A 17,785-nucleotide genomic window follows, 5' to 3' on the forward strand; every position below is an offset into this window, starting at 1 on the left:
GCCTCCCCCCCTCCCCTTCCCTCGCCCCACCGCCCTTCTATGCAACAACAGTCACCCAAAAGTGGAGGGCTGGGCGGTCGCCCTCGCTGGATGGGTGACCGCATCCCCCTCGCTGAAGATATTAAAACTAATAAATTTATTAATAAAAAAAATAAATTAATTATTATAATAATAAAAAATAAAAGTAATTGTATTAAAATATTTAAACTTTATAGTGGATTATAAACAATATTGTAGCGAAATTTAACAGCATATAAACAAGTAAATCGTCCGAAATTTCAAAAATCAAACCAAAAATTGGCACAAAAGATGACCCATAAAGTCGTCCCAAGTTTTGGAGCCACAAAATACTTCTTATATTTATCATGCGGTTTTGGCTATATTTATATATACATATATACACCTAATAAATATATATATACACACATATATACACCTAATAAATATATATATACACACATAGATACATATATATATACACCTAATAAATATATATATACACACCTAATAAATATATATATAGACACATAGAATTACTTTATTATTATTATATTGTGTTAAGCGGTATAAATTGAATGTAGTCCTGTGTTCTGTCCCAAACATAAATGTCAGAAAACACCAGAGTTATCAGTTATACATTTGGTGGGCGACACCCCCACGGCCTACCTTGTGCTGCATTCAACCAAAACATTAACATCCTCTCTCTCATTACTCCTTTTTTTTAATTTTTTTTTTATAAATTATGAAATATGGCGTGACGTTTAGAAACATATTTTTGAAAATGAATATATCGATAATTAGTTATAAAAAAAAATTAAACTCATAATTTTATTTATATTTCAATCATTGAATCATTAATATGGGATGTTATTCAAAGAATGATAATAATAATTTTAATTGATGATGAAATTATTTAATTTATTTTTTGTAATTCACTTCAAAATTTAATCGATACCATCAAATAAAACAAATATTTCTTTAAAGTTGACTTTTTTCTTTTGTCGTTAATAATTATTATATTTAATAATTTAACATCGAAATAAATTAATGCAAAAGTATCTATGTAATATATAAATTATCCAATATTAAAGTTAAATTAACAAGTCCCGTATTTTGGATTTTTTTATAGAAATTTCAAATTAAATAATGATCATGTTTTATTTGTAGTTTTTTTTTGTCTATTTTTCCTTTTTTTTTTTTGGGAAGATGTTGCATTTTTTCTTTTACTACAATATCCTGGTATCTTTTATTTTCAAATTTATTGACATAAAATGATTTTAAACTAATCATTACTAATTATTGTTTGTAAAAGTTTTAATTAGACATATCCATATATATTATTAGAATTAATTTATATTGCAATGTCCCATAACTATGCTAATTATAATTTCCTATCAAATTTTAGATTTTGTCAAAATATTATTTACATTCTTCATTAACTTCTAAATTTAAAATATTATTGAATTAAATATTATTATTTTCAATTTTTAACTTCATCATAGTTTTAGTGTGATTTCTTGATCTATAAAGTCATAAATTTAATTGTTATTATCTATTTCTTATTTCATTAGTATCTTACAAGATTACCTAATATCAAAAAAGCAAATAATATGAGATTTTTTCACTCGACAATTAATTTTTAGTACGCTATTTCAACCTAATAGAACTTGGTGCTTTTATTTGCCGATATTTTTTATTCTTAATATTTAATTTAATTTTGTTAATCTTAACTTATTTGTTTTAGTAAATTTATTTTTAAGAAAAATTTATTGCTCTCTTGTTTATTTATTTATCAGTTTTTCTATTCCTATCTTCAACACAATTAACTTATTTATTATTTTACTATTACTAAGTTGATTTCCAAATAAGCAACTTACTTGCAATAAAAAACTGTTGGATTTGTAACTGTTTTTTTTTAAATGACCGCATACGCACGGCCTTTCGTACAAGTTTGTAACAGGTAAGTGTTGATGACATTATATTTGAGCCAATAACAATTTCATTTTTTTGTAACGATCAAAACCATTACAAAAGTCATTACTACATACGTATATCTCTAAAGCCGTTACAAATAAACGATCCTCACAATAAGTAACGATTTTTTAAACTGTTTTTGAAAATAGGGACAGCCAGTGTTTCTATTTATGATAGTCGTTCCATGACATGTATGTAAAGTAGTTCTAAATGTGTAATTGTAACGGCCAGTTACAAAGACCGATAATAATTTTCGGCTGTTACTAGTTTCTTATTGCTTTTGGGATGGCCGTTTGACTTTGTAATAGTCTACGAAAAAAAGGATAGTTGTTACAAGTGCCACATAAAAAACAGGGTGATTCTATTAAAATATGTGTTACAAAGACCGTACCAATATGGATGATTTTTTTCAGACATGTGTATTATAAAGGCCATTCAACATGCAGATCTTACAACAGCAACATTTTTTAAACGGTTATTTTTCGCTCCAAAGGCCATTACAAAAGTCTGTATACTTTCGCTTATATGTATGTGTGCTGCAAGTTGTTTTCATATGATTTTATTTCTTCTAGAATTGATTATTAACTACACACACTCTCAATATCTCTCTGATTTTCATGCAGATACACTTGATCAGGTAGAATTGCCTTTCAACCGACAACTGTTGATCTTGTGAGTTGGTTTAACCTTTTTTGTTAATTAAAGTATAATTTAATTATTTTTAATTACAATTAGAGTAAATTACAACGACCTCCTCTAAAATTTGATATAATCACGATTTTTTGATTTTAACAGTCGTCTAACAATTAGCTCAATGTGTTAGGTTTTCATTTATTTTTTATGGTAAATTGACTAAAATGCCCTTGTGAATTAAAAATTATAATTTTTATTTAAATTTTTTAAAAAAATTACTCTTTTATGGACTAAGTAGATAATTTTTTTATCATTTTTAAAATTTTTTTCATCCATCCCTTTTGACTTTTTCATAATTTTTTTTATTTAAAAATAAAAAAATAAAAAATTACAGTAAGGGCAAACTTAACAATTTCCTACCTTCATCAAGGATTACAAAATTTTATCAAACATCAGGACTGTATTTATAATTTTTTAAATAATGAAGATATATTTATAATTATGTCAAATTTCAGGAACGTTATTATAATGTACCCTTATTATTAATACTAGACTAGAAATTGAGTGAGGCGCCGCTCCTATTCTATTCTATTATGTATATATATAATCACCTCTTCTATAAGCATATTAATTGATAGAAGTTATTAGGGAAAGTTGGATTTTTCATTCTATAACTTAGTATTAGTATACATTTTGTTATATTGAATACAAAATTTTTATTAATGATTTCCAAGTTACGAAATTTTTATTTTTAGTCCTTTCGTCATATTTCATCAGTATTCTACCAGAAAAACGGTAAGCACATAGTAGCAATCCAAAATACTAAAAAAATCTAATAAAATGACTAAAAATGAGATTTTTTTAATAACTTACTGAACCATTAATAAAAATCTTGTAAATAATATGAAAGGGATGGAAGAATTAAAGGCGACGTGCTTAGCATTTGTCTACTAACACAAAAGTGACATAATGACCAAAAGTAAAAAAATTTGCAACTTATACAATCATTAAATGAGAATTCCGTCATCAATAGAATGAAAATATAGTTACCCCAAATATGAGACGAAAAATGTTATTTTCTCAAAATTATTAAATATCTTCTTTTCGAAATTTAAAAGTAACTTTAGAAGAGTTTGAAGGCTGGATTCTTTTGCATGCATTTAAAGGTAGATTTCAGTCTCTTTCTGGTCCAAATACATTATGAGGAAAAGTATATAGAGAGAGAGATCATGAATTAAGATTTATCCCTAGATAGTTGTGATCTTGTAATTTTTAAAAAATAATATTTCTGATTTTATGGTATATTTTCGATAAATATTTAATAGAAAATATCAGGTGGACATCAAGTGCATGGGATCCAAATTACTATTTTTGAAAAATTTTGGGAATCAGAAATGAGAATTTATAACTATTAGGCCCAAAAATAAAATGCCCTAACGGTCACGTGCTTGCCGTTAAAATATCTAACGTAAAGATGCTACAGGATTGAAAGTACAATTCTTACGGAAGAAAGCATAAAAATTTCGGAATCAATGAAATTAAAAATAAAAAAATCTTAAATTATGAGACGAAAAGTGTTGTTTCCCCTTCTAATTCTTTTTTTAAAACAATCACGAAAAAGGAAAAGGATGGCAGGCGCCAGGCGGGGTTTGCCTCACAATAAATCGGAAGCCACTTGCACAGGGCCGATGCTTTTATTTATAATTCCGCCCCTAACAGCTGGATTACCTGCTCACTCATTAAAATAGGCCACCTCCGCATCGTCTTCTGCTTTTGTTTGATATTGACGGCTAAAACAACGACGTCCTGATTAGTTAACGTTTTCATTGAATACAATTAATTATAAAATAAATGTAATATAATTATTATATAATTTATTATTGTTTTTGAACTGTATATTATTATATAATAAATATATTATATTTATTGTGCAATTGATTCTGATTTTAGTGGAATCAAATTGAATTAAAATTTCTCGATCTAGAGTTTTATATAGCGTTACAGATGTAATAACTCCAGTAAGTGTAATGACGGTAGCCCGAATTCTAGACAATTAGGTATGGAAATAGAGGGAAGGAAGAAGAAGCTAGAGAATAGAGATGGGAAGTGAATGGATAGGGTTAAAATTCTCATCACTTTTGCAAATAAAGAAACATAAGTGTATAAATATATGGAGAAAAATACAATGTACTCTAATTAAATATGAGAATGAACAAATGCTCGTAAATAGAAAAAATAATTATCTCCTGTATATTAGGAATCAAAGCAAATTGACCCCCTATCAAACTATTGATAGGGGAGTAATTTATTTCGTTTTTTAAAATATAGAAGATAATTTAATGATATTTTTTTAAAGGAATGTTTTGCTCGTTTAACGTATTCGCAACGGTAAATTACATTTAAGCCTAAATATAGTACAAAGGCCTTTTTGAAGATAAAACAGAGCTAATTAACTTATGAAAAATTACATAAGTAAATGATTTACTAATCGGGAAAAATTCAAGAATCCCCCTATGATATTGAAAATGTTAAAAAAAAATTTATGAAAAATAAAGTATCAATCACACTCCCTATGATATGAAAAAATTTGAAAAACCCCCTGAGGACAAGAGTACTGTAGCACACGCGCCACTGATTGTGAATGTGGGTTTGAAATATTTTTTTTTTGATAATTTTGCCCTTACCTCTCCATAATATAATATTAATAATATATATAATTTAATAAATTTTAAAATAATACATAAATACTTTATTAATAATAAAATATAGTTTATACATACATATATATTTATAATAATATTTTTCAATATAATAATTTTGATTACATAATTAAATTAATTTCTTAGAAAAAAACGATGCCAGCGGCTGCCATAGAGGAGAGCAGCGCCCTCCTCATCCTTGTATATTGACGATCGCTTAACGCAGTGACGGCAACCACCATCACCCATCTATCAAGGGCGACCGCGTTGCCCTCCTCTTCTAGACGACATAGATCGCCTAGACGAGGGGGGGGGTTAACGTTGGGCCCTTTACAGGGCAGTGGGGGTGGGGTGGGAGGGGAGTGGGAGTGAATGATTATTATTTTTTAAAATAATATTTTTATTTATATAAATTATAATAATATTGATGTGTATGGCCTAAAAGCATTTGGCCTAAAAGAGATCGCGAAACCCAAGCCAAGCCCATCAGCCCATGATGAAAATGTCCCACTGAAGGACTGCCAGACTCGGCTCAAGAGGGAAGCCAGTAAATGGCTTGCCAGACCACAAGCCTGCCCTCCAAGCCTAGCCCAAGAGAAGCGAGACGTCCCCAAGGCGAATGACTCCTTGACCTAGAAAGGCTCCCTGTAGAATAGGAGTCATCACATAAAAGGAGTCCTCCCCCAAGCAAAATCCCCTAAAGGTTCCGTTTGAGGAGCCAAGCCAAAGTACCCTAATAACCTCTCGTCAATAAGTGACCGACAGCATAAGGGGCTTCATTTTAGCCAACAAAGAAGACAAAGCTATTTTTTTCGGCCCTATATGTGGAAGAGGCAGGGTTTCTTTAACCCACTGGCTAGGAAAGGACTAGGCATGAGGGGAAAGGACATAAAAATAGCTATTTTTCCAGTGTTTGTGAGGACAAAACAGAAAAATCTTTTTCAGCTCGCTTGAGACGATAACATTTAACAAACACAGGTATTGTTACAAGCGTACCATTAAAGTGAAAAACCATAAAAAAAACAGCCAAAATTCTGAAGGACTTGGGAAACAATTGGTTCAGAGGGACCTTAAAAAGACAGGCGACCTCTGAATAAAAGAATAGGAAAACGCAAACCTGAGCACAATTGTGCAACGAAGAAACATAGATAATTAGGTGGGGGATGGAATGGACGACTCGTAGGAGAAGGAGTATACACAACAAAAGAAGAAGGGATGTGAAATTCTTGAAACAACTGGTCTATGGAGGAGGTCTTTAGAGTTGAGGATCCCAAGTCTATCAGTCACTGGGGCACCCTCTCCTCTTTCTCCTCCTCCTCTTGGTGAGATCTCCTCTCCTCTTCCCTAGGAGGAGATCCAAACACCTTGTCCTCCTCAAAGGAAGGCCCAAGCGTCTTTTCTTCTCTTAAAGGAAGCCTTGGCTCCCTCTCTTCTTTAGGGGAAGAACCCTCACCCCCATTCTCCATTCTCCTTGTTAGAGTCCTCGCTTATCAAACGTATGACAGCAGTCGTCGCCTGTCTTAGGCTCCTCCTCTGGCCCCTGGTGAATCAAGGTAAGACAAGGCTTGTCTTCCTTGAGGTGGCTTCAGTTAGGGGTGGGCGAACGGGTCGGGTAGTTCGGGACCCGACCCGACCCGATCGGATAGCAACGAAGCGGATCGGGTTTATCGGATAATTTGTCAGGTTCGGGTTTAACCCGAACCGACTAAGAGTAGTCGGGTTCAGGTTCGGGTTGTAATTTTCTACCCGAATAACCCGATCGGGTACCCGATCGGAATAAAAAAAAAATTAAGTCAGTTTTTGTTCTCTTCTCTCCAAGCTCCAAACGGGTTCCTCTCCTCGGTTTTTCTCTCTTCTTTCTTCCTCGGTTCCTCCAAGTCCAAGTCTCCAATCTTCTTCTTCCCTTCCCCGACGACCGAGCCACCACCGCGACCGAGCCACCACCGCGAGTCCGTGAGAGTGAGACCGCGACCTTGCGTTCTTCGCCGATAGAGTTCGTCGTTGCTTTTGCTAGGTAATTTCTTAATAATGGAGTTATGGTGATGCATATTTTATGAAATTAGATTAGATTTTTGGTTAGTTGTTGGGTTTGTCTTGCATTTTAATTTGAAGGTTTATTTTTATCTTTCTATGCGTGTTAAGTGTTTGTTGAAATGACAAATTGAAGTGTTTGTTGATTATGCTTGAAAATTTGAAATGCTCTAAATTATCCATATGATTGACATTATTTGTTGGACATTATTTGTTGTTGGACATTATTCTTGGGAAATGCTAATGGAATTATTTGAAATGCTAAGGTTTAATTTGGATATTATTTGTTGTTGGACATTATTTGAAATGCTAATGGAGTTATTTGAAATGCTAAGGTTTAATTTGGACATTATTTGTTGTTGGACATTATTTGAAATGCTAATGGAGTTATTTGAAATGCTAATGGAGTATTTTGGACATTATTTGTTGTTGGACATTATTTGAAATACTAATGGAGTTATTTGAAATGCTAATGGACATTATTTGCTTTAGGTAATGCTTTTATTTGGTAAAGTAGGAAGTAAAAGTCATTCTAGTCTTGCTGTATGGTATTAGTTGTAGTTCTAGTAGATGGGATAACTCTTATATATCATCTAAAATATATGTATATTGGACGAAGCTTTACTTTTTCGTTCTTATACTTTGCAGATTGGAAATATTGATTTCTCAATGGACGGAATTGGAAGTCACTCTCAATCTCAGTCTAACTCGTCACCGAATGCCCAAACTGTAAATATGGATGGATTGGAAAATCAGGTTAGTGGTGATCATCTTGAGCATTATATAGATGATAATATTGATAAGGTGTTGGAGGGAGAGGAGAGGATGAGGGATCTTTTAGGTGATTCTAAAAAAAGAAAAAAGAGGGTAGTGACTTCTAGATCACCGTGGTGGGATCATTTCATTAAATTTCATTGTGAAAAGGATAATGTCCAAAAGGCTAGGTGCAAATATTGTAGTAGAGAGATCAAAGCCGATCCAAAAGCACATGGAACAGACCTTTGAAGAATCATTATGAATCTTGCAAGAAAAAACCCCAAGAAATCACCAGAAATCAAAATAGATTATCTTTCCAACCAACTCGCATTGGTGATAGAGATGCCCCTCTTGTTAATTGGAGATTTGAGCAAGACAAAACTAGAGAAGCTTTGTGTCACATGCTGGTTGTAGATGAACTTCCATTTAAATTAGTCAAACATCCTGGATTTAAGAATTTCTTGTCTGTTGCATGCCCGATGTTTGCTATTCCATCAAGAAGAACAATAACAAAAGATATTTTCAATATATATGTGCATGAAAGAGCAAGATTGAAGTCGTTCATTAAAGATCATGCTCAACGGGTTTGCATCACTACAGACACTTGGACATCCATTCAAAAAGTCAATTATATGTGTCTCACTGCTCACTCTATTGATGATGATTGGAACTTGCACAAAAGAATTTTGAACTTTTGTCCAATTATCGAGCATAAAAGTGAAGAAATAGGTAAAGGAGTAGAAAAATGCTTGCTTGATTGGGGTGTTGACAGGGTTTCTGTATCACTGTTGATAATGCGTCTTCCAATGATGGGGCTATTGTTTACTTGAAAAAGAAGTTTGAAAATTGGGGGCAAAACATTTTAGGTGGGAGATATGTGCACATGAGGTGTATGGCACATATAGTTAACCTCGTTGTGCAGGATGGTTTAAAGGGTGAGCATGAAACTATCTCCCGTATTAGAGGGGCCATCAGGTATATTAGGAATTCTCCAGCTAGGTACAAAAAATTTCAAGAGTGTGTTGAATTTGAAAAATTGGAAACAAAAAAATTGTTATCTCTTGATGTACCTACTAGATGGAACTCTACCTACTTGATGTTGGAGACGGCTATAAACCTTAAGCTCGCATTTGATGCTTATGAAGATGTAGATCTTGCCTACAAGACTGATCTTTCGAGACAACCATTTGATGGGATACCGATTGATTATGATTGGGAGAGGGCAAAGGTATTGGTGAAATTTTTAAGGTACTTTTACAGTCTCACTTTGCGCATTTCTGGTGCTTTGTATGTCACATCTAATCTGGTTTTTCGTAAAATATGTGAAGTTGACTTGCTTCTCCGATATTGGTTAAGTAGTAATGATGTTGAATTAAATGAGATGGCAAGAAAGATGAAAGAGAAGTATGATAAATATTGGGGATCAATTGAGAAGATGAATATGATTTTATATTATGCCGTGATCCTTGATCCACGTCACAAATTGGAGTTCATTGAATTTAGCTTTGATAAATTATATGGTGGTACTGAACAAAGCAATGTGATGAAAGAACAAATGAGAGATGGACTTTACGAGTTGTTTAATGATTATAAGGTGAGATACGGTCATAGTCTTCAAGGAACGCTAGAAAGCCCGGAATCATCATTTAGTCGTGTTTCTTCATCATCTTCCTCTTCGGTTGGGACATCTACGCAATACACTAATTGTGAAGCGACTCGTACGTTCAACATCGAACAAGAGTTCAGTATGTACAAGTCAGGTGGAAAAGGGGATCGAGTGAAATCAGAATTAGAGAAATATCTTGGTGAGGATGTTGAAATGCATAGAGACAAATTTGACATACTAAATTGGTGGAGAGTAAACGCCCAAAGGTTTCCCATTCTTTCCAAAATGGCTCGGGATATATTAGCAGTTCCAGTCTCAACTGTTGCCTCGGAATCCGCATTTAGTACCGGTGGTCGTGTTCTTGACACTTTTAGGAGCTCTTTGTCTCCTAAAATAGTGCAAGCGCTTATTTGTACTCAAGATTGGATACGAAAAGACTCCAAACCAATTAGCATTGAGGAGGATTTGAGTGAACTTGAAGTGGTTGAGAAAGGTGTTTATTTATTTTTTTTCTTGTATTTTGATTATTATTCAATTCTATATATTCTACTTATATATTTTACTTGTCTAACTACTTTCTATTTTGTTGTAGAGTTGACTAAGTTGGGGGTTGATTCAACAATTATTGACATTTAATGGTGCTAAGTGCTAACTGGTACTTGTAAATTTTTGACAAGGTATTAAAACGGTAGAACCTCATTATGTAATATTAAATTTTTAATCTGTTTGACTTTCTCTAATAGTTTTTCCACTTTGTATGTTTAATGCTTGACAGGTCGAAGACTCAAGGATGAAAATGTGATAGGAGCTAGTTGCTTTTTCAGTCTGTAGGCATGGAGTTTTAGTTAATGGATGCTTTATATTATCTATGTTCATTGCACTTTATGGAGATGATTTGTCATATGTATATTTGCAATGTATGTGCAATGTATGTGCCCATCTTTTGAATTAATGATTGAAGTTGGATCATGTTTTTAGTCGGATGCTATACTTGACTGTCCGGTACCCGAACCCGACTGTCGGGTACCCGAACCCGACGGGTACCCGATTGGTCGGGTACCCGACTTAGTCGGGTTCGGGTTCATTTTTTTCAAATCCGACGTGTCAGGTACCTGACCCGAACTACCCGAACCCGAACTACCCGACCTGATGACCACCCCTAGCTTCAGTGGGATCATTGCCCAGAAAGGTTTCCTTAGAAACGCACTGATTCACCAGAAGAAGACATTTGAAGAAAAAGATGAACTTTAGAAAAACAATAAGGAAGAAGAATACTTACTGGAGATGAAGATGGAAAACCCTTGTGCTTCAAAAAGGAATTTTTGAAAGAAGAGAATGGAGGAAGGTTACGTTTAGCCAAGATAATAGCTGAAGAAGTTAAACCTACGACCCTCTAGTAACCGCACAGGAGTTGGCGGTTACCACGCGCGTGGGAGGATGGTTACCAAACATAGGCAGGATGGTTACCCAAATGTCGCTTAGCCTCGCAATAATTATGGTTATCAAATCAAGCTGACAAAAAGCTGAGATACACTTTCAAAGTTACAGAGGGTGGCAGAAAGAAACTGGTGCCAGAGTATTGAAGAAGGGTCTTTTCTCCTCGCACTACAAGGGCTCCTACTCTAAGGAGTTAAGGGGCATCCTTCCTCCTTAGAGTGGGGAAGACTGAATGATGTGCATGACCCAAATGCACTTGGCCAGAAGAGGTCGCAAAGCCCAAGCCAAACCCATCAGCCCATGATGAAGACGGCCCGTTGGAGGACTGCCAGACTCGGCCCAAGAGGGACGCTTAGTAAAAGGCTTGCCAGACCACAGGCCTGCCCTCCAAGCCCAGCTTAGGAGAAGGGAGGCGTTCCCAAGGTGCATGACTCCTTGACTCAGAAGGACTCCCTACAGAATATGAGTGCCCATGTAAAACGAATCCTCCCCCAAGCAAAAACGTGCTGATCAACTAAGGATAAGATGGAATCGTACCTTATCCGCACGTATCTTATCCCTATTTCTCGAAAATACAGGTGATGTGTAGAGTCTCGACAAAGAGGGACGGCCCCTCTATAAAATACATGCAGCATCTCCCAATGGGGACACCTTAAAAAAATCTGAAAATTGCTTTGCTATTCTTATTGCAACTATCAATTCGCATTATAACTATATTTTGCTCACAAAAATTTTATTTTTATCTCAATTTCTCGCCATAATTTATTTTTACAATTATTTACTCCTAAATCCGAGACTAACTTGAGAACCAGAGTGCTAAAGTGTTGTTTAGTGTTGTTTTTCAGGTCCTATTTTTCAAGTTCTTTTGCGTATTCAGCCCAAGTCCATTATTAAAATCCAAAATCGTTGCACCCGTACTAAAATCACATGCATCAAACATATACAATATAATTGTATCCAACGTGTCATCTAACTCATGTTCTAAAGCCACGTAGGATTAAAAATCCCCAAGTAATTGATATGTCATGTCATTTTTCGATAATAATCAAAATTTTGGGCCGCCAAAGGATTAAATTTCACTGATTTTGAAACTTAATGCCTAAAAATAGGCATAATTATCGGATTAAAATTAATATTGAGAATATTTAACGGACCAAAAATTTTTCCTCATATATATAGAGGGGCATTTTAATCATTATTCTTAAAAATGTATGTCCAAGTTGACCAGAGGATTGCGTGAGTAAGGGGTAATTTTTTATATTTAAATTTTTATAATTTTTTTTTTATATTTTTCATATCACGGGGAATCAAAATGAATTTAACATATTTCTAATCTATAGACTTCACTCCTGCATTAAGCCTGCGCTAGAACGAACATGAGCTGTAGGATCCTTTACATCGCGGCCGTCCAGGCTAGAGTGGTCCGCACTTGTACCTTGCCCAAACGACGCCGCTGGACTTGGTTTCTAGGCAGAACGTCCTAGGAAACCGGCAGCATTTGTCTGGGATCCCTTTCATCTTCGTCCTTAATCCAACAACTGAATTTCCTTGATGCTTCCTTTTGATCGAGCCGTCCTATTTTAAACTTGAAGCGCGCGTTGCAGCTGTGACAGTATAAATATTTAAAGATTAAAATTATGTTAAATCACAACAAGCTCTCCTAAAATTTATCATAATCATAAATACCCCTTATCATTTGAAAAATTATAAATACTCTTTTGAAATTACAAATACCTTAACAAATACCCGATTGTGACAACTCATTGTAAGTGATTTTTGTACCTTTTCAAACAATAAAGTAGTATTTATGATTAAAACAAATCTCAGGAGAATTCATCATAATTTATCCTAAGACTTAAGTAATTATTTTTATCAAAATTTTTATGATTCAAATTTAGTATTTTTAAATAAAGATATAAATAACCCATGAGAAATAAAATATTGTAAGAAAGTGAGAGAACAAATAAATATTTACATGAAAATGAGAGAGCATATATAATTTGTATGCTATTTTTTAGTATAGTTAGCCAATAGGTTCAAAATCTTCATTCCGAATGAGTCCACACATATTATTTATGTGTTAATCAATCCACAAGGTCCTATTGGGGCTCAATTTGTTATGGGCCAGCACAAAAGTAAGGCTATCGGCCCACACGATAGTCCCCCTCCCACCCACCCACCCACCCACCCACCCATATCAATAGCTAAGGATAATTATATTTATATTTTCTGATCTATAATATATTTATATAAATTAATTATTTTTGTATAATTACAGAAATTATCCTTAACAGTCAAAAAGTAGGAATTTTTTGTATAATAATGTTGATGTTTTTTTTTAAATATATAATTTTTCAAAAAAACAGTTGTGATTTGTATAAACGATATTGACATTTCTGGCGAATGTATTTGTGATTATTTGAAAGATATGAAAGATTTGTGTAAATAAATTATAGATGAAGGAGTATAAATGTAATTATCCCAATCTAAATCAACTGAACTTTGGAAAGCCATTTGACTTTACAAAGTTGAAACGCTATAACTATGAAGTCACGAGTTCATTTTAAAAATTACAGGGAGTGTTTTTTTATATTATAATTATTAATTAATTATGATTAATAAAAATTGTTCTTTTACTTTGAACTTTAGTATACTGACCATTTCATTGTTAACTATTAAGATTCACAATGTAATTATAATTAATTCAAAAAAAAAAAAAAAACCATCATGGGATTCTTGTTACTAACTAATTTATCTTTAAGAAAGTTTGTGGATCTTTTCAATAAATATAAACAACTGTGTCTTATTTATATGTAAATAAAAAATAAAAAATAAACATTTTTTGTGTGGCAAAATAGATTTCACAAAAGTGCTTGCATTATCTTACTAATTAATTTATTTAAAAAAATTGTGACTTTTTTGCACTTACATTTCTTAATATATGGTGTGCCTATTACACAAATCTTCCCTATTTTTTGCATAACTGCAAAAATCATCTTTAACAATCAAAAAATAGTGATAATTTGTGTAATGATGTTGAAATATTTTTCGATAGGGTAAGAGGGTTGTATGTATAATTTTTTGAAAATCTGTGGTGGTTTTATAAATAATATTGACATTTCTAATAGGTGTATGCGGAATTAACTTATCTAAAAAATATGAAAAAGTTGTGTAAATAAACTATAAGTCGGAAAGCGTAAATGTAATTATTCTAATCTAAATCAACTTAACTTCGGAAAGCCCTTCGACTTTACGAAGTTGAAACTCTTGTGATTATGAAGTTATGAGTTCATCTTAGAAATTATACGCGTATTTGTGTACTTTGCAGTTATTAGTTAATTATAATTAACAAAAATTATTATTTTAATTTGAACTTCAGTATACTGAAAATTTCATTGTTAATCATTAAGATTCACAATGTAATTATAATTAATCCACTAAAAAAATCATGGAAGTCTTGTTACTAAACTAATTTATCTTAAAAAGTTTGTGAATCTTTTCAAGAAATTTAAACAATTCTGTCTTATTTAAATGTAAATAAAAATAAAGAATAAGATATAGAATTCAACTAGAAAAAAAAAAGTTGAATACCAAAGAAATTCTACTTCCTATAATATTCTACTAATATTAGAAATGCAACAGTAAATCCAAGATCAGGGTGAACACTTATCAGAACAGAGTATGATAATTAGATTCCAAGAACAAGAGGAATCCAGTGGATATTTTGCAGCAGAACTGCAGAAGAAAAGTTAAAGAGCGAACATCCAAAAAGGACATGCATCGCTTTTCATAAGGTACAGGGCATGGGGCAACATCAAGATTCCAATTTCTTGCACATGTGAATCTGAAAGAACTGGGCTCTCACTATCTTGTACCAAACGGAACTTGCTGGAGCATACTGCATTTATACCACCATTAACCCATTATTCTGCATATGGCCCTCCTCTCTCCAAACACATGGCAACTAAGCATCGGCTTAAGCATCATATTGTCAAACACAATTACACATGATGTAATTGACAAATCTCTGAAACATCATCAAGGGTCGGTCAATAATCATGAGAATGACTTGAGGAGGAACTCTATCGGCTTTCTTTTTTGGTTAATCTACTTCTTTGGTGAAGTAGGGTAATGGATTTGATGAGATCATGAGCTCACAAAAGAACAAACATTCATAAATTAAAGAAGTGGAACTATGGAGAAATTATCCACATCGCAACAAGTGATCTACCAGCAAAGCTTCTCGAGTATACAGAAGCTATTGCCATAAACATGGCAAGAACAGAAAAATAAATAGGTTGAATTATTATTAGTAATAAATACTTACTGCCACAAACTATACAGAACTTTTGTTGGTTTAATTTTCACCTGGAAGAAATGGGGTTCAGATTTCTAGTAAATCCACTGAAAGCGCCATAACTCTTCGAACTGAAACCCAGGCACCCCAGAAGCCCCTGCCTGTATGGGAGAAACGTCTTTTTCTTCATCTCCTCCGCTTGAGCTCTGTTTGCTGTGTAATGCAACTCGTGGGCTGACGGCGGCACCCGCCGTCTCCACACCCCATTCGCCGGTTTCACAGTAGCTGGAGCTTTCCTTTCTTTCTTTGTCTCTGTTTTGCCTTTCTTCTCGTCACGGGAGGATGACGGGGACAGCACCGGAGAAGGCGACGGCGACGATGACGTTTTCTTCTCCTTCACCTGGGAGAATGATATCGCGGACCAGAATCTCTCCTTGTTTTGGGTTCTTCCCTCGCTTTTGCTCCGATGCAAAAGATCCTTCAGAAATAACCACTTCTTCGAGTTTCTTCCAGATGAAGATGAACGCGATGAAGATGCCGAGCACGACGGCGTCGTCTCGCTCGACTCATTCTCCTTGGCTTCATTCTCTTGATTCGCGTCGATGGGTTTCAACCCATGCCATTCGAACTGTCCGAAGCGTAATGGCGACATGGATCTGGCTTTGCGGTGCGAGTATTTAGTACCCCGCACCCTCAGATCTCTGCCTCTTACATTTGTGACATCTACCGAATCCTCCTCATTATAGAAATCTACAAATGACGCAACGGTGTCCTGAGGCCTCTCTAGATGAGAAGACAATTTCATGGGTCGGATCTGACCGTTGAAGAACAGTTCATCAGCAGACGTCATGGACCCATTTCCGCCCGACCCATTAGGTGAAAACCGAGAAGAAAACTCGAACTCGAACGAGCCCGAATCAGAGGACAGGAAAACAGGCTCATAATCAGTAGAAGACGCTTTAGTTTTCGCATTCGAAAGTAGGAAATGCATTGGGCTAGCAGGTGCACTGAAGAAATAACCTGAGGGACCATGTCCCGGGCTGGACGGGGCGCTGACAAAAGGGGTGGAGCAAGTGCTGTCAATATCTTCACTGAAGCGCGGAGGGTCCGCGGCCGAGGAACCGCCGGCGGTGTTAGGGTCGGAGAGAAGCATTATTGGAGGGGAGTGGGCAAAAGGAGAGAGTCTGAGAGAAACTGAGGAAAAGAGTGCAGAATGTGTGGTCTGACTTACTGTTTGTTGGACAATGGACACGTAATTATTGTAGGCAGAAGCAGAGAAAGTGGTGCGAGCAGCTGAGCGAGGAGGGGCTGTGGCGCCTGTGCTCTGTTTCTCTATTTCGGTTTTTCGAGAAATTATTGGTTTAAGTTTACAAGGTTTGGGCTGGTCACCAACCTCGAGTAAAAGACTGATATGCCCATATTTACTCCACGCTGCATCTTATTAGGAAAGACATTGTTAGTTTTTTTATTTTATTTTGTTTTTTATTTAAATTACAATCAACTTTCTTAAACTTTTTACAATTACAAATATTCTCTTATTATTAAAAAATTATTAATACTTCTTTATTTTATTAGTCATCCAACAGCTAAGCACAATCCGTTAAACTTATTAGGCTTTCGTTCATTTTTGTGGTGAATTGATCCAAATGTCATTGTGGATTATGATTTATAATTTTATTTATTCTTGAAAAAATTTTATATACTAAGTGGATAATTTTTATAATTTTTAAAAAATTTTCATCTACCTCGCCATATTATTTTATAATTTTTTCTAAAAAAGTGTACTATAACGGCAAAATTGAGCATTTCAGGTCTCTATTCAATGATTACATAATTTAATCAATAATCAAGAGGTATTAATAATTTTTCAAATAATCAGAAAATACTCATAATTTTTTCAAATCCCATAAAAGTTGATTGCAATTTAACCTTTTTATGTTAATATTCTCCTTGATTTTCACTTAGAAGGAGAAATATGTCTATTTATTAGTACTTTAAATGAAGTATCCTAACATTATTTCATATGCACACATGTGCAAAATATGGAAAATTTTATTGTTTAAAATAATTCAAATCATATCTTGCCATAAATAAATAACTAAAAAAAATCTCAATATTTTGATAATTCAAATAAGGAATCAAATACCTAATAAATTCATGTAAAGTAAATCAAATTATAGTTCTTGATTAGTACACAAAGAAATCATCCATAATTTTTTTAATTAATAATATACACAATATTCTTGATTAATTAATTAGTAATATACTCAATAATTTTTTCTTTATTCTCTTTTTATAATTAAGTACACATAATAAAATTTTGTATTATGCATATACATCAAGTATACCCTT

The 17,785-nt window shown here is 33.8% G+C and overlaps 1 protein-coding gene across 1 annotated transcript; it reads right to left on the minus strand.

Moving 5' to 3' along the window:
• On the minus strand, window positions 15,409–16,811 carry LOC105165200. The gene has a single exon (XM_011084126.2). The coding sequence runs from the start codon at window positions 16,584–16,586 to the stop codon at window positions 15,501–15,503; it is 1,086 nt and encodes a 361-aa protein (XP_011082428.1). The 5' UTR covers window positions 16,587–16,811; the 3' UTR covers window positions 15,409–15,500.

Source organism: Sesamum indicum, linkage group LG6 (genome assembly GCF_000512975.1).
Source record: "Sesamum indicum cultivar Zhongzhi No. 13 linkage group LG6, S_indicum_v1.0, whole genome shotgun sequence".
Classification (NCBI taxonomy): domain Eukaryota; kingdom Viridiplantae; phylum Streptophyta; class Magnoliopsida; order Lamiales; family Pedaliaceae; genus Sesamum; species Sesamum indicum.